The 24924-nt window shown below is 45.9% G+C and overlaps 1 protein-coding gene across 10 annotated transcripts in view; it reads left to right on the forward strand.

Annotated features, from left to right (window-relative positions):
• Positions 1-24924, forward strand: part of AKAP13 (A-kinase anchoring protein 13) — a 184537-nt gene that overhangs the window by 129048 nt on the left and 30565 nt on the right. For 7 of the 10 annotated variants that reach the window (XM_079763884.1, XM_079763881.1, XM_079763883.1 and 4 more), the window contains 8 exons: positions 2125-2495; positions 3443-3496; positions 7427-7492; positions 9154-9346; positions 12199-12307; positions 17582-17624; positions 18677-18809; positions 24457-24631. In XM_079763884.1, coding sequence (XP_079620010.1) covers positions 2125-2495; positions 3443-3496; positions 7427-7492; positions 9154-9346; positions 12199-12307; positions 17582-17624; positions 18677-18809; positions 24457-24631 — 1144 coding nt within the window. The remainder of the gene's footprint in view (positions 1-2124; positions 2496-3442; positions 3497-7426; positions 7493-9153; positions 9347-12198; positions 12308-17581; positions 17625-18676; positions 18810-24456; positions 24632-24924) is intronic. The other 3 variants (XM_079763887.1, XM_079763882.1, XM_079763886.1) reach the window with 2 other exon arrangements.

The following is a 24924-nucleotide window of genomic DNA, read 5'->3' on the forward strand; positions in this document are numbered from 1 at the left end:
TTCAGAGAGGAAGGGAGAGGGAAAGCTAGAAATAATAATGATGAAAGCGTCATTGATCAGCTGTCTCCTACAGGCTCCACACTGGGGATCGAGCCCACAACCCAGGCATGTGCCCTGACTGGGAATTCATCTGTGCCCTCCTGGTTCATAGGTTGACGCTCAACCACTGAGCCCCGCCGGCCGTGCGATACAATTTTTACTCCGCAAATTGTCTTCCCTGGTTTCACAGCCGAGCCCTCAGGAAAGCGGGGGTGCGGGGGGGGGGGGGGGTGGGGGGGTGGGGGGGGTGCACTTCTCAGCTGGCCCTGCTCGCACCGGAATGTCCAGTGGCCTCTCAGAGACCCGTGGGTTCTCCCTCTTCGTGGTCCCACTCCCCCGGTGTGCCCAGGAGAGGTTTTGTGATAAATGTTTTCTCTAGCATTCATTATTAAGACCAAGGCTTTGCATATGGACGGAAAGGAGAGAGGCAGACTGATACTTACAGACTACTTACTATTCACTCGGCACTCAGAATTACTCCGCTGGCAACAGAATTGAGATTTGTTCCTAGACCTGACTCTAAAATTTGTTTATTTTATCTCCCAACACCGGCTTTAATAGCCACTGATTTACATAGAAGCACAGCCGTGGCAGACGGCCCATCCGCTACTTAAAGTCCTTCTCGGTGGTCACCCCCATGTGCGCTGCCACAGCAGGCTGTCCCCGAGGTCCTTCCCAGGCTCCAGCCCCTTCGCCCCCCTCCTCTGAAATACAGTCTGTGGGAGAGCCGTTGCGACATCTTTAATGCGAACCATGCGTGTGCGTTAGGTCACTTCCTGCAGCCTCAGTGTGACTGGCCTCACAGAGGCCCCTCTAACAGCCTGCCGTGTTTGTCACAGACTTTATATCCCATTCAGTCTGCCGCCTGCGAAATAGTGTGACTTTTGGGTGAGTGTTATGAGCTTCATGTTTATTCTCCCACCCCCCACCCTGCACCATCACTTTATAAAAGACTCTGTTGCCCAGATGGATTATTTTACGTACAATTTGGCCTGATAATACTTAGCCAATTCTCAGTGAAGTGGGAAAAAAGAATAGATTTCTTTCTTTCTTTCTTTCTTTCTTTCTTTCTTTCTTTCTTTCTTTCTTTCTTTCAAGTATATATTTTTATTGATTTTAGAGAGAGGAAGGGACAGGGATAGAGAGAGAGAAACATCAGTGAAAGAGAAACATCATCAGTTGGCTGCCTCCTGCACCGCCTCTATTGGGGATTGAGTCTGCAACCCAGGCATGTGCCCTGACTGGCAATCGAACCCAGTGACCTCTTGGTTCCTAGATCAATGCTTAACCGCTGAGCCACACTGACCAGGCATAGAGTTCTTATATTTAAGAATCGGTGGCCAGAATTTGGGCATTTATGGAAGATTTTAGGTGGGCTCATTACCTCACACTTTTCCAAAAGACCACTAAAAGCAATCACTGAATTGCTTTTGGAATGTTAGCCTCAGCACATCATCCCTGTAGTCAAGCAGACAACCTTGTTGTTAGGTAAGGCTTGTGAGAATTGAACCTAATAGGATCTCAATTTAGCATTTCATACAGCAGAAACCCAGAGACAGGGTTCCCTTCATTTCAGTTGGGTTACTGACAGAAGGAACTGACATGAGTTAGAAAGGGAAAATTAATGGGCTTCTAGTCTAGTGCCCCAGTAAGAGGGTAGAAAGAGCATAGACCCTGGACCATCCCTTTACGGGAGGCCATTTAATCCAGCTGTGATCACGCTTTAAAAAAGAAATCTCGGCCCTGAGTGGTTTGGCTCAGTGGATAGAGCGTCGGCCTGCGGATTGAAGGGTCCCAGGTTCAATTCCGGTCAAGGGCATGTACCTTGGTTGCGGGCACTTCCCCAGTAGGGGGGTATGCAAGAGGCAGCTGATGGATGTTTCTCTCTCATCGATGTTTCTAACTCTCTATCCCTCTCCCTTCCTCTCTGTAAAAATAAAATATATTTTTTATATATATGAAATTGCTGTTGAAGCCAATTGCAATCTGCCCATCCTCCCACCATGAAGCCACCGGCTCGATCAGGAATAGCAGGCTGTCTTCCTGGTTCCGCTCTTCAGCCACATGTGCTTCCTTCCATTGCAGCCCGAGGAAGAGCAGTCGGTCTGTGACATCACCGGATCCAGCTCTTCCACCGACGACACCGCCTCCCTGGACCGACACTCTTCGCATGGCAGCGATGTGTCCCTCCCCCAGATGCCAGCTCTGCACAGGTCCCGAGACCAGCAGCCCCTCGACGGCCTCTACAGCCACGGGCTGGGAGCGGAGGGGCGCGAGAGTGAGAGCGAGCCCGCTGGCTCCGGTGAGATGGAGGAGGAGGAGATGGACAGCATCACCGAAGTGCCTGCCAGCTGCTCCGTGCGGAGGAGCTCCATGCGCTCTCTGTCCCCTTTCCGGAGGCACAGCTGGGGCCCTGGCAAGAACGCAGCCAGCGACGGAGAAATGAACCACCGGAGGTGAGGGGCCGGGCTGCTGGCTTAGTCTCTCTGTGTGCTTGTTTTTGAGAACTTCTGCTTTGGGGTTATCGTTGGTGAAAGATTGAATACCTAAATTACATAAAAAGCAATTTCTAAAAGCTTTTCTTTTTAGCTGCATTCATGCTGTTACCTTTTTTTTTCTTTAAAGCATTCACACCAATAGAAAACATAAGGGTGTAGGAAAAGATTCTTACAGCCAGACATTCTTGTCTTAGATGGCAACAGTGTCAAGAAATGAGTGTTTGCTTTATACATAAATCCTTTTTCTTTATAACCCACTGTGGATCCCTTTGCCATGACCTTGATTTTAGAGCTGGATGGGACTTTATGGATCATTGAGCTCAGATGAGGAAATTGAAGCTCAGATTAAATGATTTGCCCAGGATTACATAGTGATCCTTTGATTGAACTAAGAGAAGAACCCTATCACCTAAAATATTTATATTTTCAGCCTGTTAATGAGAACCTCCTATTTGAGCTTAGCATTAAGGATTACCCAGCATCACCGCCCCACTGTCTCTGGAGATAATGGGATGCGGTATCACTTTTAATTAGCTTGACGAATGCTCCTGGTATTGCCTGCATACAGTGGAGCCTGGAATTTTAAGTGTTAAGAAAACCCTTTGTAAGTTTTGAATGGCCTTTGTTTCTCCTGATCCTTTTACCTTTTTAATTTAGTAAACCTCGTTCCTCGTCATCTGATTAACTCCTTGGAGCAAGGAGGGAGCAAAGTCAGCCCTCCGCAGAAGTGGCCAGGCCCCTTGGGGTCTGATGTTTTTCTCATTCCACTTTCCTTCATCCTTTACTTCCGGTACTGTTTCTCCTTGGGGATTGTCTCTCTTCCTGGTGTGATGTCTGTATGTTTCATGTGTCTGTGTCCATTTTGTTTCACCTCACCACTGACCTCTCGCACCATTCATTTTCAGTTCAATGCGAGTACTTGGGGATGTTGTCAGGAGACCTCCCATTCATAGGAGAAGGTACAGAGTTCACTCATTCGTTGGACTAACCTTGTTGCCTCTGAGCGTATACTAACCAGCATCTCGTTATTCTGCTTACTCCAAGGTTAAACAGCTGTTTTCAAATAACGTCACATCTGCTTCAGGCCAATAAAATACAGGAACTTAATTGCTGACGCCCATTCCATATGAAATAGTTTCTTGAGTCTGAAGTTTTGATAATAGGGTCTCCCCAACTTTCTCAAACAGAACAGTTTGAAGACATGTTGACGTTGTGCCTCTCTAATGGACCTGAGGGAGAAGGTTTTTTTTTCCTTTCCAAAAAAGAGGGGGCGGGGGGAAGGGGCGGGATGGAGAAGAACCAGAAATACCTGCTTAATACAAAGTTTAAAAGTATTAAATTAAGGCCTTAAAATATTTTCAACACATTTAAAAATTTTTTTTTCATTTATTGATTGATTTCAGAGAGGAAGGGAGAGGGAAAGAGAGAGAGAAACATCTGTGATGAGAGAGAACCATTGATTGGCTGCTTCCTGCATGCCCCCTTTTGGGGATCGAGCCCGAAACCCAGGCATATGACTGGGAATCGCACCGTGACTTTTCCTGGGTCATGGGTCAACACTCAACCACTGAGCCACGCCAGCCGGGCATAAAGAGGTATTCTTAACATTAGCTGAAGGTGTTTGTGGGAAGCAGGCAAATGGTGATCTTGCCCACTGTGTCTTTCAAGTGGCTGCTCCCTTGCACTCTAGAGTTAAGTGCAGAATTGAGTTCACATACAAATATTCTCATGAATCTCAGATAACCATGACTCTGGTGAAGGGTTTTTTCAGCGGAACGGGTCATAGGTCATGTCGGGCTCCCTATGGAAGCTCTGTGATCGGAACTTACTGAAACCATGCACTTGAAGGCCCTGGAAGATGGCAGGTGCTGGGTGCCGTCCAAGTTGGCAAACAGTTCCAGCCGTCCGGCCACTCAGCGACAGCCTCGCCCTGAGTCATAGTCTGTGGGAAGAAGCCGAGGCATACTTTTAAGTTGTGTATTAAGCCTTAACTAGTAAAATTGAAACATTCCAACAAGTATTCCAAGAGATATCTGTAATGTCAACAATGAACAATATATTTTTTTAAAAGATGGGGGAGAAGAATAGGGATTTTTTTTAAATCTAGGACTTTCTAATTTGAAAACAAAGCCCAGGAACCAGTAAATGTACCCCCCACCACCTGAGGAGTCGGGAACATTAGGTGCTCTCAGAAATGCCCTTCTTTGTGGAGGTGTTTGCTGCTGCGGGAAGGCCGGGTTCCTGCTGCTGTAGGACCATCTGCAGCTTCCGGGCTCTTGGGAAAGCATGTCCCTCTGTCTGTCTGCCTGTGGCTGTCCGTCCTCTTCACCTTCCATTTCATCCCAGTCTCTCACGTACCATTTCCGAGAGGAAAGGGATGTTTAAATCTGCAGAAGGAGATTATTTCTATACAATAAAATTATATATGTAATTTGTAAGTTGGTAATGTATGCTCAGTTGCTGACTAACCACATCGTGTTATTAATAAGTTGGATATTTAGGTGTAATATGCCTCTTTATTAACAGTTTGGAGATTTGCAATTAAGTTAACAATTTTAAAGAATCTGAGTCTCGTGTTTGCTTGAAAACTACATGGAGGCTCCCTTCTCCTCACGCCAGTGCGTTATAGTCAGTCTGACCTCGCTCTCCAGGCTAGCGGTGTGCCCAGCTGTGTATGTCTGCTTTCTGCTTCCCACCTGGGACCTTTGTACTATCAATTTAATCTGATTTAGAGTGTTTAACAATGGAAAGTATTTAAAAATTATATTAAAGATTTTTACTTTTAGAAGGGCCATAGGGGTAGCTCTTATATTTTCCTCCCCTCCTCTCTTCTCCTCTCCTCTCTCAAAAACCCCCATTCGTCAACCAAAGAAAGTTATTAGGTGGATAGTAGGTTCTCCCTTATCCACGGGGGATATGTACCAAGACCCCCAGTGGATAGTACCAAACCCTTCATATACTGTTTTATCATGTACCTATGATAGTTTAATTTATAACTTAAGCACATTAAGAGATTAACAACAACTAATACTAAAACGGAACAGTTACAGCAATGTTTTGTCATAGAAGTGATGTGACTGGCTTGAGGCCATGATTAAGTAAACGGGGGTAACTTGGACACAAGTCCTGTGATACCTGGGCAGGCAGGCTGGTGACCAAGGTGGCTGCTGAGGAGCTGACTAAGCGGCGGGGAGCGAGGACAGCGCGGGAAGCTGCACAGGGATGATGCAGCTGCGGGTGGAAGATGGGGTGGTGAGACATTTTGTCACACTGCTCAGACAGACACATGCTTTACAACTCATTATTTGTTTATTTCTGGGGTTTCCTATTGAATATTTTTAGGCCCTGGTAACTGAAACCTTAGAAAACAAAACCACTGCTAAGGGTCTACTGAATTCAAGATGTGAGGGCCTTCGGGTGTCTGCTGGTCTTCCCATTTCCAAGATTCAGGAGGGAGCTGAGTAGTTTTACTGCTGTCCCTCTTCCGAAAACAAAGGCATGTCTCAGAGAACTTGAAGCCCAAATTATAGCAGTTTATTTTTATTTATTTAATTTTTTTTTATTGATTTCAGAGAGGAGGGAGAGCTAGAAACCTCAGTGATGAGAATCACTGATCAGCAGTGCCACCTGCACGCCCCCTACTGGGGATGGAGCCCGCAACCCAGGCCTGTGTCCTGATCAGGAATCGAACCGTGACCTCCTGGTTCATGGGTCCATGCTCAGCCACTGAGCCAGTCCGGCAGGGCGATAGCAGTTTATTTTTAAATGATAGCTTTTGTTAATAAAAGATCATGACCTGTTGATGCAGTTCCCTTTACAGAGTAACTGATATTTTCTAATTGATTATTTTCTAGCTGATTATATTTAGCCTTTTCAACCTGGAATATTGCCTGTCCCTGCTGCTTGAGAATAAACATCAGTGCTTAGATAATCAAGGAAGTAGATGAACAAATGGATTTTTAAATTTTTGTATGAAAATTAAAAAGACAAATTCCTGAGTATGATATAACCCCTTTAAAAGAATACCTTCGTGCCCAGCTGGGTATGGCTCAGCAGTTGAGGATCAACCCAGGAACCAAGAGGTCACCAGTTTGATTCCCAGTTAAGGCACATGCCCGGGTTGCAGGCTTGGTCCCCAGTGTGGGGTGTGCAGGAGGCAGCCGATCAATGACTCTCTCATCATTGATGTTTCTCTCTCTCTCCCTCCCTCTCCCTTCCTCTCTGAAATCAATAAAAATATATTTTAAAAAAAGAATCCCTTTATCATCATTGAAATGTCACCTTTGTTATATGCTTCATCTTTAGCCTAGGAGGCCCCCTAGAGTAGGGTTTGAAGATGGATGTGAGTCTTGACTGGGTATCCTTATTATGCAAGATTTATGAATCGTCTGGCTTAAATGGATCCTTACTGGAAACACATGAAAAAAACACACGGATGACTCAGTGAGCTGCCACCGCAGTGTAGTCTGTCACCGTTCCTCTTAGTTAAGGCCTGGAGATGCGGGGGTGAGGGAGTGCGGGGGGATCCAAGAGACCGTCCCCAGAAACGGAGGCTGAACACCCCCATGGCAGGAGGCCAGCAGGGTGGGCTGTTGGTTCAGGCTTCCCTAGAAGTAGTCTGGTTTCAGATTGGATTGGTCACCCTGTAAAGAGCTCACGTGATCACTCCCAAGACATCCTGTCGATGGACATCAATAGAACAGTTTGTAGATTCCGTGGTTTTTGTTCTGGCCTCTTTCTAAAAGAAAAAATGTTGCATTTCTAATTTTTGGATGTTCAGATAAATCCACCTGTCTCTAACTATGTCCTTTCTTTTTAAACCCATCACCCCGTCCCTGCTTCCTCTTTCCTCCCTCCGTTCCTATTTCTGTCTCTGATGTCATCCCCAGTATGAGCTGGTGTCCCTCTGGCGTGCAGTGCTCTGCTGCTCTGAGTGCCGACTTTAATTACCGAAGGTATGGTATCATTCCGTGTCCAGCGTCACGGGGGACCAGAGTGTGGCGCGGGCTTTGGCTTGGACTGGCTTCCTGGCTGGATCGCGTCTGCGGCCTGCTTTGTCTGTGCGCGCACTGTCCCGTGGCCTTGCTCTCGGCACCGCTAATCCGGTTGAGGGGCACATCCAGAAGTCGGATGGTGTGCCCTGCGCATCCCGTTTGTCTCCAGAGCTGTGACTTGGTGTTTTCTGCAGCCTTGTCTCCACGGTGCGCTCGCCCACGTCTCTGTTTTGGTCTTCCCTCATTCCCAGACCCTGGGAATTCCCACTGCCTGACACCAACTCCCACCAATCCCTTTAGATCCCAAATGCAGACTCCGAGGTTCATGTTCTTCTCTTTACTGAGTAGCCAGATTTTATTTCTAAAACATTTCCAGGGTTAAGTTTTGTGGGAAGCATAGATCTGGTTTTCTCAGGCTTTACAAATCACTCACAATAGAAAACTAAATTTCTTCTTCATTAGCCCGTCTTATTCCTGGTATTAAAAAATGGCTTTTCCAAGAGACATTACTCGTACTCGGAGTTAGTCATGATTTCTATTGTCAGATTGAAATAAGGAAAACAAAACTCATTGTTTAATTTACCCACTAGAGAAAACATATGGTTTCAATTCGTAGTAAGTAATTTGTGAAACAAAAAAGCAAATATAAGCCTTTCTGGACTGGCATTTGTGAATTATTTGTAGCAATTAACTGTACAGTTTGAGCAGAAAGAACTAAATAGCTCCAGTCTCCCTTCAGATCAGTTCAGCTGCTTATTTGAAGCAGCTTCCTCTGTAGTTGTAACAGATTGAGCCACTCTGGCTAGAAACCCGAGGAGGAGAGAGGCTGACCTTTCCCTGCAGCCACCTGCTTCTAGAAAGTGCTTTTTACTCTGCAAACTGCAAAATTCTTTACTCCCGGGATCCCATTTTGGATACCAAACCCTGACTTTGCCTCCCCCCCCCCCTCCGCCACCCCACTCCCAGTCACTATCAGGACAAAAAAATTAGGGCTCTTAGACTCAGTGGCTTTCAGCTTCTGTTTTTAGGGTGCCCTGTGTGCCTGTCTGCAGCTAACAATCGCAGGGACCCGGGGAGCAGTTGTGCGGCCAGGCGCTCCCCGATGAGAACGCTCCGGAGTGGCAGTTGGGTTTCGGGGGGTGGATGCCTACCTGTGAAGCTGTAGAGCTCAGCCAGACTGGGGTTGAATGTGTGGTTACGAAGGTCTACCTAATGCCCTCGGCGGCACATCTGAGTCTCCGGTGCCTTCTAGGGTTACTTACGCTCAGACTCGCTGGGTGCCATTTGGTTATTTGGCATTAGCAGAGTTAGATTCCGGCAAAGGTCATGGGAAAACATGTAAATAAAAGGTTCAGTATAGTCTGTCAATATGATCTATTGAAAAAGAATCTGAGAAAATGACCTTAGATGGTCCAGTATTTGAACAGTTGAATGAGGTAAGCAAGTCTACATGCAGTATTCTTTCTCGGCATGCCACGCCTGTGCGGGACAGGGAGGCGGTGCGCATCTGTGCTGTGCCCTGGTACACAGCCTTGATGTGTGGCATGGAAATAGCATACGAGAGAGATACCGCTAAAGGGGCTTGGGCCCCCTCTCCTCCTGAGACTCCCCTCTGTGTTCAGTTTCAGCCTGGAAGGCTTGGCAGGGGGAGCAGGTGTCGGAAACACGCCATCCTCGTCTCTGGAAGGAAGCGCTGCACACGCCCAAGAGCTCAGGCACCCTTTCGGGGGTGAGGAGCGGGGTGACTCCCTGGTGTCCCTTTCAGAAGAGGATCTGGAATCGGGCCAGAGAGAACACAGGATGTTTGGTCATCAGGTAAGGCTGAAATGCGGACATGTTGCTGATTTGGAAAACCTTCATCTTATTTTCCTAAATATATCCTCATATTAGGAACAAAGAAGGCAATGGGCATGTTAATATGAGGCTAGCAACTATGAAGACTTACCCCGAATCTAATTCAAAGCCAGATTTTAGCACGTAACACTAATTAAAGAATATCATTAATCTGCATAGATTTAAATACACCATCAAAGCAATTTTTTTTTTTTTCGTGAATCCTCACTCGAGGATATTTTTCCATTGATTTTTTTTTAGAGTGGAAGGGAGGGGGAGAGACAGAGAGAAACATCTGTGTGAGAGAGACAGACACATCAATTGGCTGCCTTTTGCACGTGCCCGGACCAGCGCGCTCAGGGCCAGTGATCTAGCCCTCAACCAAGGTACATGCCCTTGGTCAGATTCCAACTCAGGCCCCTTCAGTCCCAGGGCTGACGCTCTATCCACTGAGCCAAACCTCTAGGGCAAAGCAATTTTTAAAAAAATTAGGAACGTACCCAGGATATTAAGCCGAGATTTTCCTTCTTTTCCGAGAACTTCTTTCACCACGCCAATAGTGAAATGAGTCTCGAAAGGTGTTACATAGCATTATCAAATTTCCCAGTTCTCAAAAACGTGTCACAGGCGTCTCCTTCCTGGAAGAAATGCCTTCTTTATCTCCTCACGTGTCTAGGAGAGGACTGTTCTCTCTCCTTCCTGTCGCTGCCAGCATTCTCAAGAGGCCTGCCTTCTATTCGCCTGCCTGCTTAGTCTCAGCCCCGATCACCTCTTACTGCCCCCCACGGTGACTCTCATGAACGTCCTGTCTTGAAGGTCATGGTTTCCTTGTCTACCAAACCAAGTGACCTTTATTGTCCTCTCTTCTGACAGCCCCTGGGGGGTTGAGCTGAGAATGTGAATTATGTGCCTTGCTCACACCTGTGCTGCTCCCAGCCTCTGGGCAGAGGAGACTTTTATTGATTTCATTTCTGAGCGGCTTCCAGGACACACACCCAAGTGAACCATTTCTAACGAGCAAACAAAAAGCTCAACACCTGGATAGGTGAGTGGAGTTTTAGGTAGAAACACAGTGAAACATTTCTTTTTTCTTTTTTTTCTTGTATTTATTGGGGTGACATTAATTAATAAAATTATATAGGTTTCAGGTATATAATTCTACAATACATCATCTGTATAATGTGTGTGCGCACCACCCCATGTCAAGCCTCCTTCCTTCACTGTTTGTCCTCCCAGTACCCTCTTCTACCTCCCCCGCCCCGAAACATTTCTAATTAAACAAGCAAACAAAAATGTTCAACAGCCTGTACCATGAATAGGTGACAGGTTTGTTTAGAAATTTAATTTTTATTGCTTCCTACTGTATAGCAATGATGTGGCCAAATAAATTTGGCACCAGGGGGGTTACCTTACTAGTCAATGTCCCCGAGGGCATTGAGGCCTAATGAAAAGCAAATTGAATGCCTCAAGGGTTGTCACTGTGCCTCGCCTTCCTGCAACTCTGCTCACTTAACAGTTTGTATCTCGTGTGCAGCCTCGGAGCTGGCATTCAAGCTCTTGTATCTCTGATGTGGACAAGTTGTCTGCAGCCTACTTCCTGTTAGAAGTCTCCGCCTTTGCCTGAGGTCATGTTTCAGACCTCACAGTTGTATTGGAAACATAGCAACGGGGCCCCTGACTCCATGGTTACACAGGAAACAGCTCTAAATAATCAGAAGTCCTCAGTGCAGGCCAGTCCAGTTAATGCTACTAACGGGGTTTCATTGCTTCCCTCCAATGCAAGTCAGAAGGGGGCGGATTTCAGCCTGCCGTGAAGGGAAGGGATTTATCATCACGTTATTAACAATTAGAACAGGCTCTCCAAACAACCGAAGTGGGCTGGGAACCACTGACTGATGCTATGTCAGAGCTGCTACTGCAGGAACCTCTTGAAGCTGCAGTGAGTTTACTGAGGGAGTTAAAGGATCCCATTTCGGTCTCCCTCATGTAGAGAAGCAATCTGATCTGAGAAGAGGAAGTGAGGAGATTTAGGCTTCTTTCCAGATATAGGGTTACTTTGCTTGCGATCTCAAAACTCTTTTTCTTGCATCTCTGTTTCCAACTCTTTTAAAAATACATATACTTTAAAAAACATTTTTATTGATTTCAGAGAGCAAGGGAGAGGGGGAGAGAGAAACATCAGTGATGAGAGAGAATCATGACCGCTGCTTCCCCCATACCCTCTTGAGGATCGAGCCTGCACCCTGGGCGGGCATGTGCCCTGACAAGGAATCGGATCGTGACCTCCTGGTTCATAGGTCAACGCTCATCCACTAAGCCACACTGTCCAGCTGTTTCCAACTCTTTTTTTTTTTTTCTAACTCTTTAAGATCAGAATATTATTACCGTATTTCCCAGCGTATAAAACGACTGGGCGTATAGAAGATTTTCCTGGGTTAAAAAGTCGTCTTATATGCCGGAAAATACGGTACTATACTTTTGTAAGAGATATTTAGGTTTTCAAAGAATAAGAACTGCAGCTTGTTTGATATTTCTAGTGAAATCTTTTACCTGATGATGCATTCAGCAGGTGTTAAACAAACCCTCAGTAAGTTTGAAACATTGTTAGGTATTACTACCACCATAAAGGATGGATACGCTGATTACCCCCAGGTTACAGATAAGAAACTAAGGCTCAGAAAGGATGAGTCACTTCTGGCAGTTGAGCAGCTGTTGAGTGGAGTCTGACTGTGTGCTGCCTTCCCTCCCTAGCTTGGGCTGGAAGGTGAAGTTTTGGGCTCATCTGGAATATGAGAGCACGTACTTAGAACCTGCTCTCCACTTTCTGTTTACAGACCTGTCACAGATCTAAACAACAGGGATTCAATTACTGCACGTCAGCCGTTTCTTCCACTTTGACAAAATCCGTCTCGTTAATGACAATCAGCCATCCTGGGTTCGACAGTGAGTATGCTCTTTTTTAAAAAAATTAACTATATTTAACACTTATTCTGTCTTTTTTTTTTTCTTTTCACTTTTACTCCCTATGACATTACCTTCCAAAATTTGCTTGCCTCTTCCTCTGCATGAATGGCTCATCATTTAAACAGAAAAGGGTAGAGAGATTTCAGTTTTGTGATCTTCCTCCTCTTACTACCTAAATATCTCCTTAATACTTTATTATTGTATTTGGGGGCCTAAACTGGACACGTTTTTTAAAACTCTCTTTTGAAATAATTGTAGACTCTAAAATGAGTTGCAAAAACAGTACAAAGAATTCTTCACCTGGAGCCCCCAAATGTTAGCAGAGATGGTGCCCTTATATCATAAGGACACGGTCTTATTTCACCACAGTTCAGATATACACCTTTTTCCCAGTGTTATTTTCCTGAGCTCTCCAAAAATGTCAAGTTCATGAAGGACAAAGACTGAGGTAGGGGTTTAGTTAAGTGAGTGCCAAGGAGTTATGTCTGAAACTGATTAATGCAATTGAATTCAAATTCTAGGGCCGTTGGCTAAGCAGTTGTATAGATGGCTGACTTCCTTAAGCACGGGGCGTTTGCAATGAAAGATGCTCAAAAACATATTTGCGTTGGATCCAGGTATTGGTCACAGAAAGGCAGCTGTTCTTTGAGAAACGCACTTTTTGGTGTTACGAATAGTCAGTGTGAAATCTTAAAAAAAATTTTTTTTCTAATATATTTTCGAATATAATGTGATAAGGCTTAAATGCAGATTTAAAGCTCTTGGCAGAGCCAGGTCCATCTTTCTCTGACCAGAGTTTTGACAACGTTAACGAAACTAGGACATGGTCCCTCGTGTTCTTTAAATGGCTTTGTCTAGTGAACACACTTGTCTAGGAGCAAAATCCTTTCTAGAATCAGCCTTGTCTCACTACTTTCCAGCTTTTGCCTTTGCTCTGTCGTCTTCCTTTAAAGAAATCGGCTGCTTCTACCAGTCTTCCACGTTTGGACATTTCTGAAAGTGTACGTTCCCTGAGCTGCCATCTGAAATGTCGTGTATCATTTGTTAGATTAGAAAAACAGACAAACTCAGCCTTCCTTCTCAGCCGGATCCGTTGCAAAAATCCATTGATGTAGAGGGAAATACTGAGTAAAGGTGGTGACTAAAGTATTTCTGTCTCACTTTCTGGGCGGAAAACGAGACGGGCGGCAGCTCACTCAGGAACCACCCTGGGTGGGAAAGCTTCCCGACGCAGGTCCTCGGTTTGCCGCGTTGACGGGTGAACGCGATGGACTTGCCCACTCCTTTTAGAGGGTCCGAGAGCTCTGGCGCTGCCTGTGTGGTGTGGGAAAATGCCGGCAGGGCGGCCCTCAGAGGACCCGCTCCAGGAAACGTGTACAGCATTTCTCCGCTTGCACCACAGAGGACTGGGTGGAGACTTACATAGTTTCCGGACAGAACTTAAGAATAAACTTCACTTTTGCTGTACAGAATAATTCTGGGCTTTGTTTTGTTTTTAATATTTTTATTTCATAAAGGAAGGGCGAGGGGGAGAGAGAGAGAGAGAGAGAGATAGAAACATCAATGATGAGATAGAATCATTGATCAGCTGCCTCCTGCACGCCCCCTACTGGGTGGGGATTGAGCCCGCAACCTGGGCATGTGCTTTGACCAGGAATCGAACTTTGACCTCCTGGTTCATAGGTTGATGCCCAATCACACCAGCTGGGGCCGGTTTTTAAGCTTTTCATTGCTTGCATCCAGCAGATGCCTGCGAAAAGTAGAGAAACTGCTTGATCCATTGCATCCCTGGAAGAACTCGAGCACATCAGTGGCGGGAAGGTTGAAAGGAGAGGTGTCCCCAGGAGATGTTTTCACTTCACAGGCTTCTTTCATGGGATTCATTTCCCCCTTTGATTTGCATGGTTATCACAGGGAATGGCGTTCACGGTCGTGCTTGCCCTTCACGTCCTTCGTGTGCCTTCGTCACTCCACGCTTGGGAATTGGCCAAGTGGAAACACGGGCTTTCATTGAATAGTTTGCATTAGACTGAAAGCGGAGTCAGTCTAAGGAGCTGACCTGTGCCGCTTGCATGTATAATATGCACCAGATCTCCAATGCAAGTGGCTAGAGACCAGGGTGCACCCCTGGAAAGTTAGCCCTCAGGACTGATAAGGGCTTTTACCTCTACTTCCTCTGCTCACTTTGTCTTTTTCTAACTGTGGACAGTGGGATGAGAACTGATGGGAATGCATGTATTTCCTTAGAATGCTATTGGGCAAAGATAACATGGATAGATCTGTCAGGCAAATAAGAGTTTTTTCCTATTGGTCTTTTGATTAACAAGTGTGGAATGTAGGCATAGTTAAGTGCATGTACGTATTATATATTTTACATTACATACATACATACACACTTTAACCTGTGTTTAGCAATATCAAACTTCAGACCAAAACAAAAGTAGGAATTTGCTCAGTGAATTAGTATGTGGGAAGCAGGGCTGAGGGATTTGGGCTTCTTATCTGAGGGCAATGGAGTGATTTAGGTTGATTAAACTGATTAGTTCATTGAATGAAACACTTCAGAGAGACCACACTGAAGAGCGTGTTGGGTGGAGAAGCGGGCAGAGCAGTGAGAGGCTGTTGCATGACTGTGATGAGAGTTTGGTGGCCTGACCCAGGCCCTGGAGCAGTGGCATTGGGAAGAAGCTGATATCCAGAGAATTCTAGAAGACCAAATCAGAAGGACTTGGCTGTGATGGCAGGACTCCAGGGTGGTGCCCACCTTTCTGTTTTCAATACTGAGTTATCTTCGGGTCCCACTCACCAAAGGGAGGGGTAGAGGGCAGGAGCAGGTCTGGAGGAAGAGACAAGTTGACGGATGTGCCTGTTTGGTTGGAGCTGCGTGTGAGATACCCCTGCAGGAGAGCAGTGAGGTGAATGCTTCTCCTGCACGAAGGGGGGGTGTGGCCTGAGAGAGAAGTTACGCGTCACCAGTGCACGTGGTGGGAGTGAGCGAGGAGCAGGAGAGCCAGGCTCGAGTCCTGAGCGCCCGCTGCTGCTGCTTTTCTTTGAAGGGAAAGGAAGCTCTAGCCATACGTTACGCCCATTGAAAACAATTCACTTGTTCCCATAACCTGAGGAGTCCATCTTGCTTAATGGATTTGTTAAGCTGCGTCAGAATCCTCCGAATTCAGAAATGAAGACGCACATGGTATAAATTGCATCGTTTACCTAGACAGGAGCCCCACAGGCCAGTGACGTTACTCTGTGTGTGTGGGTCGGAGGTGCCTATTCTAACGTCTCCCGTTAACCACTCCTCAGCGCAGCCGCAGCCGCAGCCCGCACGGCGGATCTCCTTCTCCGTCAGCATCTCTCCGCTCCTCCTTAAGTCTAAAACCCTCTTTTCTCTCGGCTCTTCCCATTCCAGTGAGGAGGAGGAGGAGCTGCAGAGTAAGTAGCGCCTTGGCTGTCCAGCGCTGCTCCCCAGGCTCTGACCGGCACTGAATGCTCTGGGCTCTGTACTAAGAGGCTGATGGGGGCTTTTCTCCCCCTGCATGCCACCATCCTAAACCATTCGTCTTCATGCTTTGCTTGGGAATTAATTTGGATAAAACCGTTTTTGTCCTCTGTACACTCCCTACACTGATTAACCCAGTGGCCTGATTCCAGGGCATGAGATACCGTCCCAGGACACAGAGGCCTTCAAAGGCTCAGCGGGTGTTCCCATCCCACCTCGTACCTTCTGTGACGCTGACCTCACAGAACTTGCCGTTTCATCAGGCACTTACTTTCCCTTCCTCTGGTTTTACTTATTCTGTCTCACAGGACAGATATCTAGATGTCCACTCCTGGTATTTAAAAGGGAATGTTAAACTTTTTCTTCTTGCCTTTTCCTCCTATTTTCTTTCCTTGGAACTCCCCTCCCCCCGCCTCCCACAGTCCTTTTTCTCACTGTAGGTTTCAGGTTAGTATGTTCTTATTGGACGTTACCCAGTTTAGAAACTTGACAAGGCTGTTCATCTCAATGTATTCATAGTAGTGTGGGAAATAGGTCAGCATGGCAGGGGCATTATTCCCACCTGTTGACTGTGTACTGAGTAATAACTACAATTTTGCGTTTCTGTTCATAATCTAGAACAATTTGGGCGTTTAAGGGTTAATCATAATGGTGTGCCCTCTGTTTGTTCTCCTTACTGCCCTGCTGTCGGAGGCAGCCTTCGCTTTTTTATTTTCTTTGTGTTTTTTTGTTTGTTTGTTTGTTAATATATTTTATTGATATTTTAGAGAGGAAGAGAGGGGGATAGAGAGTTAGAAACATCGATGAGAGAGAAACATCGATCAGCTGCCTCCTGCACACCCCCCACTGGGGATGTGCCCACAACCAAGGTACATGCCCTTGACCGGAATCGAACCTGGGACCCTTCAGTCCGCAGGCCGACACTCTATCCACTGAGCCACACCGGTTTCGGCTATTTTCTTTGTTTTGAGAGGACGTTTGTTAAGGCTGGGGACAGTGGGACAGGGGAGGGCCTAGGATGGAGGAAGCAGCAGGGGAACCTCGGGGGGGCTTAGCCTTCGTCTTGACCCCCTGGTCCGGGAGTTGTGGAAGGAGAAAGGATGGACCTGCGCTGCTAGGTTTATCAAGCACCACCCTGGAGAGGACCTCAACATCTGTGTCACCCCCTCCTTTCCCCGATGAAATCCTGAGATCTCGGCCCAAGTTAGAGACACGCACGGCCAAGGCCTCCTGCACCAGCTCGGATGCTCCTTCCCGTTCACTAACCCGTTCCCAGCAATGCTCAGGAAAAGATCGTGCACATTAGCTAGGCTTTTAGTATAGAAATGTCTGAGTGCAAAATAAACAGCATGCCAAATATGACGTCTAATTTCCTATTTTGTATTCTTCCTGTGACATCATCTATGAATGATGGCCAATAGGAACTGAATTTGGTAAGAACAAGAATTATGTAAAAATGTCTTATGTATGTTTGACCATTAGAAAAAAATCTTAATTTGAGGGTTGTTCTATTACTTGAATCCTGGATTAAACATTTGTCCCGGGAAATTCACTCCCTATCATAGTTCTAATTTGAAGGTTTCAAGTTTTAATTTTCTTTCTACCAAACCCTTAGGAGGAGAAGGCAGCACACACTGGCTTTCAGATGCCATCTCTGCTTCATCCGGGTCATTGTAAACATTTTAGACATTTTCTCTGTCGTTTGGGTACAAGCCTTTGGTTCTAACTATTTTGCCGCCATTTTTGTGTTCTAGGTTCCCGGTCTTTCCACAACACCAGCGCTAATCTGACGGAGAGGTACTAGACATTTCTTTGTTACTCCTTTTCCCAAGGTGAAATGAAGAGAATCCAAAATGTGTTGTGGCCTTTAATTAATTGAGTTCATTGGGTTCTTACTTTTTTGAGAGATAAACTTGGAACAGTGGTTAGAAGTGGTTTGTAATGAAGACTGTATCCTTTTTAAATAATGTCTTCAGTACTTTTTCCACTTTTATTCTTCACACTCTCCTAATGACAAAGGGCTTGCATTTATGCACATGAGAAACACTTCTGTTGGACTTTATGAACTTTTGTGCTCTTCGCTTATGGGGGTTTTTGCTTCATAAGTCTTAACACCATTTTGGGGTGTGTGTGTGTGTGTGTGTGTGTGTGTGTGTGTGTGTGTGTGTGTACAGTGGTCCCCCTTGTCCTCAGGGGCTACATTCCAAAATCCCCAGGGCTGCCTGAAACTGCAATAGTACCAAACACTAGGTATACTGTATTTTTTCTATATAGACATACGAATGATAAAGTTTATACACTGAGTGGCCAGATTATTATGATCTCTGAATGAATTCATGCACGAATTCATTCCCATGCACGAATTCATGCACCAGGCCTCTAATATATATATACTGAGTGGCCAGATTATTATGCATCCGGAGATCATCATAATCTGGCCACTCAGTGTAAATTAGGCACAGTGAGAGATTAGTAATAACTATAAAAATAGTATAGTTATAACAATAGATTGTAATAAAAGTTGTGTGAATATGGTCTTTCTCGAAGTCTCTTACTGTCCTGGACTCCCCCTTCTTGTGATAATGTGAGATGATACGGTGCCTTTGGCAACAGGACATGGGCATTGTGGAGGCTGTTCTCTGACGTTATTGTATCAAATGTTCAGCAGCCCCTGCCCCCTCTCACTCTGCCTCCCGTTTCCACGTGAGAACATCAGGCACCTGACTCGTAGCTACACTGACACCTGACCAGAATGGGCATGAAGAAGGATGTAGAAGCTGTTTTAACTTTTTAAAAATAACTTCTGTAGTCTTTTTCTTTTCAAAACCAGTCTTCTTGTTTTTATCTAGTATATCAGAGGAGAACTACAGCTTCCTACCACAGAGCCCCTCCAAGAAAGACTTCGAAGGGAAGAGTGGAACAAAAGTCAGCCGCACTTTCAGCTACATCAAGAATAAAATGTCCAGCAGCAAAAAGAGCAAAGTAAGTGCCATTGGTCCGGCCGGCGTGGGTCCGTGGTGAGCCTTGATCCATGAACCAGGAGGTCACCAGTTCTGTTTCCGGTCAGAGCACATGCCGGGGTTGTGGGCTCCATCCCCATTGTTAGGTATGCGGGAGGCAGCGATCAATGATTCTCTCTCATCATTGATGTTTCTACCTCTCTTGCCTTCTCCCTCTCTGAAGTCAATAAAAATATATATATTTTTAAAAAGACTGAACTAAGAAACTGGAACCTGACCTTTAAAAAAAGTCCCAGCCTCCTCCTTTCACAGAATGAAGCACAAAGAAGTGTGTTTGAGGCCACAGAACTAGATAATACTAAGGCAGAACCTCGTGTGGTCAACTTCCAGCAAGTAGTTCTTGACGTTTCAGGCTCACCTTTCAACAAATCTGTCACTAAATATTGTCCTTTTCTTTTTAACTCTTTTACTAATCTCAGAGGATTGGAGTTTACCAGTGGGAGGTGAAGAGAAAGGGCAGGAGAAAAGGAAGTCTGTCATCACTGGCAGAAATTGTATCTGTTGACCTCTTGTCCAAATGGCAACACTCTTTTGCAAGGAGGTGGTTCCTCTTTCTCTCTTGGCTTCAAGATTTAATCTCGGGGGGCTAGTGCTATCTCTAGCAGTGGAAACCTCGAAAATTGCAGGTCTGTAACCTTGATTGCAATCTATTTCATATTCTGCGATGTTTAGAGTACCCCGGTGGCCAAATATATTAAGAGGTTTAAGCGTCACCTTTCATAATTGTTGCTACCTAACTTTAATTAGGATTGTTTTAGAACCTCCAGTAGAACATTTTAGCTTTTGTCAGTGTACCAAGTGATAGTAAGAAATAGGGGAAATATTGAAGCAATACTTTAAAATATAGTTTTTATTGATTTCAGAGAGGAAGGGATTTGGAGAGAGATAGAAACATCAATGATGAGAGAGAATCATTGATCGGCTGCCTCCTGCATGGCCCCTACTGGGGATCCGGCCCATGATCCGGGCATGTGCCCTGACCAGGAATTGAACCGTGACCTCCTGGTTCATAGGTCAATACTCAGCGACTGAGCCACACAGGCCAGAGTAACATTTTTAAGTTACATTAATACCCTGGTTTTATATGTCATTGCACTAACAGTAGAGCGTTATTATGCAAAAGTATTTTGTTCTCTAAACCAATGATTTTAAACCAGTGATTTTCAACCAGTGTGCTACGAGAATGTTTAAAACAAGCAGTACCTGAGTATTTAGTCCGGGGCTCTGACCTCTTTTCCCTTAGATGGTCAAATAAAAACCTGAGAACAGCCTACACACCAGCAGGCGTCCAGTGTGAGTGGAGTGCCACGGAATTTTAGTACTTAGTTCATGTTTGCCATGAGATGGAAAAGGTTGAAAATCGCTGCTCTGAATGATAACACAGAAATAAGTGGATAATTTCTTAGTTCTTGAACAATGTGACTTTTCCATAATGCTAAAAAACTAGAAATGCTATTTTTACGAAAAGGACACATTTTTACTTTTAAATTATTTTTTAAAGAGATATTACTAGAGCTCATCTAATCTGTTTTTATTGATGTACAATGTAAGCATTCCTGCTTTTAAAGGGAAAATTTCAGCATTTTCTTCCTAAAGTCTCTAGAAGTGGTTTGGAAATTTCTACTTTCCTTATAATTAAGGATCATATATAGACATATAAAGTAATTTGACGTTATTAACCAAGATATATTACAGTCATTATGTTAATTTGTTACGTTAGTTTTAAATATATGGTAATAAACAGTTATATAATATTCAGAGGATCCCAGAGCCCGCCGCTGGGTGTCTGACGGTGCCTCTTCTGGGTAATACAGTTTGCCTGCTGCAAGCCTCCAGCGTGCTTGGGTCTGGGGTGACCCTGTGCATTCCTACAGTGCTTGCCAGAACATTTTGGAACGGTTTGAGGCCTTGCCCTGCTGCATCCGGAGCAAGGTTATAGAAATTTCAGACAGTCGAAAAAAAAAATAAATACAGTTTGCCTGTAGCTACATACACACAGGGTTTGAGAAATTGAGACCGATCTTCACATGTCCTTTTAAGAATTATCAGTAGGTGGCATGAGTTACAGGTAAACGTATTGGTCGTGTTTTCGAAAGGCGGAGAGCCTAAACAGGAAGTGGAACAGGAAGACGGGCAGTTTCTGCTTTTGTCTCTCAGTACCTTTGACAGAGAGGACTGTTTCCTGCTAAGTAAGCTGCTTGCTACAGAGCGTTCAGGCACAGTGTGCACACACACAATGTTCTCGCTCACAGGAGCGTGGGCGGCCCCCTTGAAGCCAGCCTGCCACACAGCTGTCCTCTGCAGACACCGGGGCCACGGTCAGCAGTGTTAGGCAGATTCCTCATCTCCGATGCCTTCTTGGAGATCGGCAGTGCGACAGGTTGCATAATCACAGCCTGCTTCCCAGTTGTCCAGAGTGTCTCTGATTTTTTAAAAAAATTCAATTGCTTGTCTAATGCTTTTTATAAAATGAGGCATTTGTTTTTAATTCTTTTGTTGTTGTTAATCCTCACCCGAGGATATTTTCCCATTGATTTTTAGAGAGAGTGGAAGGGAGACGGAGAGAGAGAGAAACATTGATGTGAGAGAGACACATCCATTGGTGGCCTCCCCCACACGCCCCGACCAGGGCTGGGGATCTACTCTGCAACTAAGGCACTTGCCCTTGACCGAAATCAAACCCAGGACCCTTCAGGCCACGGCTGACACTGTAGCCACTGGCCAGGGCAAGGCATCTGTTTTTAAATAGGTAAGATGTATTCCTTCGCTTCTGGTGTTAACAAATTGGCTTCCATCCTTGTCAGAGTTCCCATCCCACACGCACACTGTGTTTTGGGGAATTCGTTTTGTTTCATTTCCTGTGTCCTCGTCACCAGGGTAGTTGGCTTACAGGCAGCATTCAAATGGTTAAGCTTGTGTGAAGGAAGCCAGCAGCCTCACCCTCCCTCCTTCCTCCTCCCTCCCTTTCTCAACCAGTCCCGGGCTTCCTCTGAAGCTTTCTCTGATGGCAGCACGAAGCTGCTGGGCTCGCCCCGGCTGGCATGAGCCCCTCCTCCTGTGAGAACACCTTTCCTGGCATGGCGGTCCATCATGTCGGTCAGATGGGGTCGGTTCTATGATGTACCCCAAATAACAGTGAGGTTCATAGGATCAAAACATGGGGAGGTAAGAGCCTGGCTTCTTTAAAGCGCTGAATGCTAATAAACACAGCGACAATGGAGTTGATTGTTTTGTTTTGTTTTATCCTTGGAAGGACTGCTTTGGGTTGTTGTAAGGATGAGGATCTTATTTGTTATATATTCAGACTTGAAAGTCATTGCAAGGTTTGAGAGAATAAGTTGCCATAGATTTGTTTTACTCTTGGAGAATGCATTAGCTTTCTTGAGCAGAAAGTCAGGTGCTTTTCAGATGAACATTGTGTGTGTGTGTGTGTGTGTGTGTGTGTGTGTGTGTGTGTAAAAGCCTTCAACAAAATTTTGTTCAAAGAAAGAAATTACTTGAAAAACTTCATTTTTGTTATTGACTTTTATTAGAGCTTTATGTCCTTTAGCGGTTACTAATTTCCCCTCAGAACAGTTTCCTGTTTTGTAAAGTGAAGTACAGTAGTTTCTCTCCCTTCCTCTTGTTATTTTTTTATAGTTCTAAAGTGTAGCAATTCGGTGCTTAGATTTTTATTGTGTGTTCTGCTAAAAAGGACTTTGCCTGCACCATAGACTTAGCAAACAGTCATCGTTTCGGTTCTGAGTAGCAGGCGGGAGACCTGGGTTCTGCTGATCGCTTGCTGTGTGACCTTTTGTGAGTCAACAAGCCTCTCCGGCTCCTGGCAGGGGAATGACGTGAACGGAGCGGAGCTGCAGGGTCGGCCAGGTTTGCATTGTAATTCCAGCTGGGAATTACTCGTGTATGGCCGCAAATGCAGTATTCACCATCTCTAAGCTAATAACTAGGACTTACTGACTCCTTGGGTTTTTGTGAGAAAATGCATGTAAATTGCTTTTGACAGTGCTTGGCACATAGGAGCTATTCAAATATTTAGCTGCTCTTGCTCTAACTGGTTTGGCTCAGTGGATAGAGTATCGGCCTGCAGACTGAAGGGTCCCAGGTTCGATTCCAGTCAAGGGCATGTACCTTGGTTGTGGGCACATCCCCAGTAGGGGGTGTGCAGGAGGCAGCTGATCAGTGTTTCTCTCTCATCGATGTTTCTAACTCTCTCTCCCTCTCCCTTCCTCTCTGTAAAAAAAAAACACAATAAAATATTTTTTAAAAATTTAGCTGCTCTTTATCTTTATTAGTTGTAAATGGGAAGCACAATGCCCCCCCCACACACACACACACACACCCACATACACACACACACACCTACCTCAGAGTTGCTGAATCAGATGAAAGAGTGTGTGGAAGGCGTTGACTCAGAATGTGAGGCCTTCAGTAGTTGTCATTATCGCTGGCTTTGGGGTGCTCATTTTCCAGGAGGTTTTTTAGATTGCAACAACAGAATTGTGTTCCCTGGAAAACGGCACCCACAGGTGGTGATTAGAGGACCACTGAGTGCATTCTTCCTACTCTGTGGCTTGTAGTTCACGGTCCAGTTGGTGTGAAAGGAAGCTAGTCACTGGCATTGATGAGCCAGCTGAATGCGCTGACAGTGCTAAGTGACCTTTACGTTGTTGACTTTAAATTCCTCCTCCCCCCAGTTTGAAAACTGGGCCAACGTGAACATCGTGAACCTTGGAATTCCAGTGAGTAAAACTGAACATGTATATGTGGGTGTGTGTGTCATACTTCTGGCTAGGGTGAGGGTGACCACCTCAGAGATGTGTCCTCACTTGGGGTTTGTGATGGGTGTAGGAAGTCAGAGAGGAACCTCGGTCATTTTTTGTGCCCCTCCATCATCTTCCTCTCCCTCAGGCTGCTCCCGAGTTCCCGCCGTCCCTCCGCCCCGGGCCTGCAGCTGCCCCCCAGCTCACTGCTCGCTGCTGTGCGGCTGTGCTTGGGTTCTCGGCCTCTGCAGACGCCGCCACCTTCTCTGGCACCGGGGCCTCTTTCCGGTGTGGGCCCTGGGCATGGTGTTTGTCGGTGTAAAGAAGCACTGAGTAAGCCAGTGACAGCTGCTTCGCCTGGCCAGTCTTCCTGTGGTTTTTCACAAGTTAATTTTTTAAAAATGGTTGCCCTGGCCAGTTTTGGTCAATGGGTAGAGCGTGAGCCTGCACACCGAAGGGTCACAGGTTTGATTCCTGGTCAAGGCCCATACCTGGGTTTCTGGCAGACACCCGGGTTGCAGTTTAGCTCCCTGCCCCCAGTCGGGGCCACGTGTGGGAGGTGGCCAATCCATGTGTCTCTCTCACAACTGATGCTTCTCTCTCCCTCCTTCCCTCCCTCCCTACTTCCTCCTTCCTATCTATTCTTCCTGAAGAAGCAATGGGGAAATATCCTCAGGTGAGGATTAACAAAACATAAAAATAAAATAAACCATAAGTTGTCTAGGACAGCGTTCCTAACTTTTGTTCCAAGCATTCGCCCGCCACTGCTGACCACGTGCCATCTGGGTGGCTCAGGGGAAGGGAAGGCCTTCCAGCGTCCCGTTCACCATTGATTCTCTTCTGCGGCAGGAAAAGGAGAAAGAGAAAGAGAAAACCAAGGAGAAGGAGAAGGATTCCAAAGAGAAGGAGAAGGACAGGAAGCTCCTCAACGGCCATTCTTTTAGTGCCATTCCCGTCGTGGGCCCCATCAGCTGCAGCCAGTGTGCGAAGGCCTTCACCAGCAGAGACGCCTACACTTGTGCAAGTAAGACGCGCTTCCTCTGTCCTCGCGCACGGACGCTCCGTTCTCGCTTCCTGGCCACCCTGCCCCTATCTCTTCCTCCTTTAGATGGAGAAGTAGCCCTTTTTGTGTCTTTCTTTAAACACCCCTGAAGAAGGACATTCGAGGTGGAGAACATAGAGCCTTTTTTTTCCTGCTGTCCCTCAGCCCCAGAGCGGTCTCATAGGCACCAACCTAAAAGCCACCAGTCGTCCCAGGTCAGGTCAGCGTGCTCCATTTTATTCTGGAACCTGGTGTGTGCATCAGCAGCCTGCCCG

This window comes from Cnephaeus nilssonii, assembly GCF_951640355.1.
Source record: "Cnephaeus nilssonii genome assembly, chromosome: 24".
Taxonomy (NCBI): Eukaryota; Metazoa; Chordata; class Mammalia; order Chiroptera; family Vespertilionidae; genus Cnephaeus; species Cnephaeus nilssonii.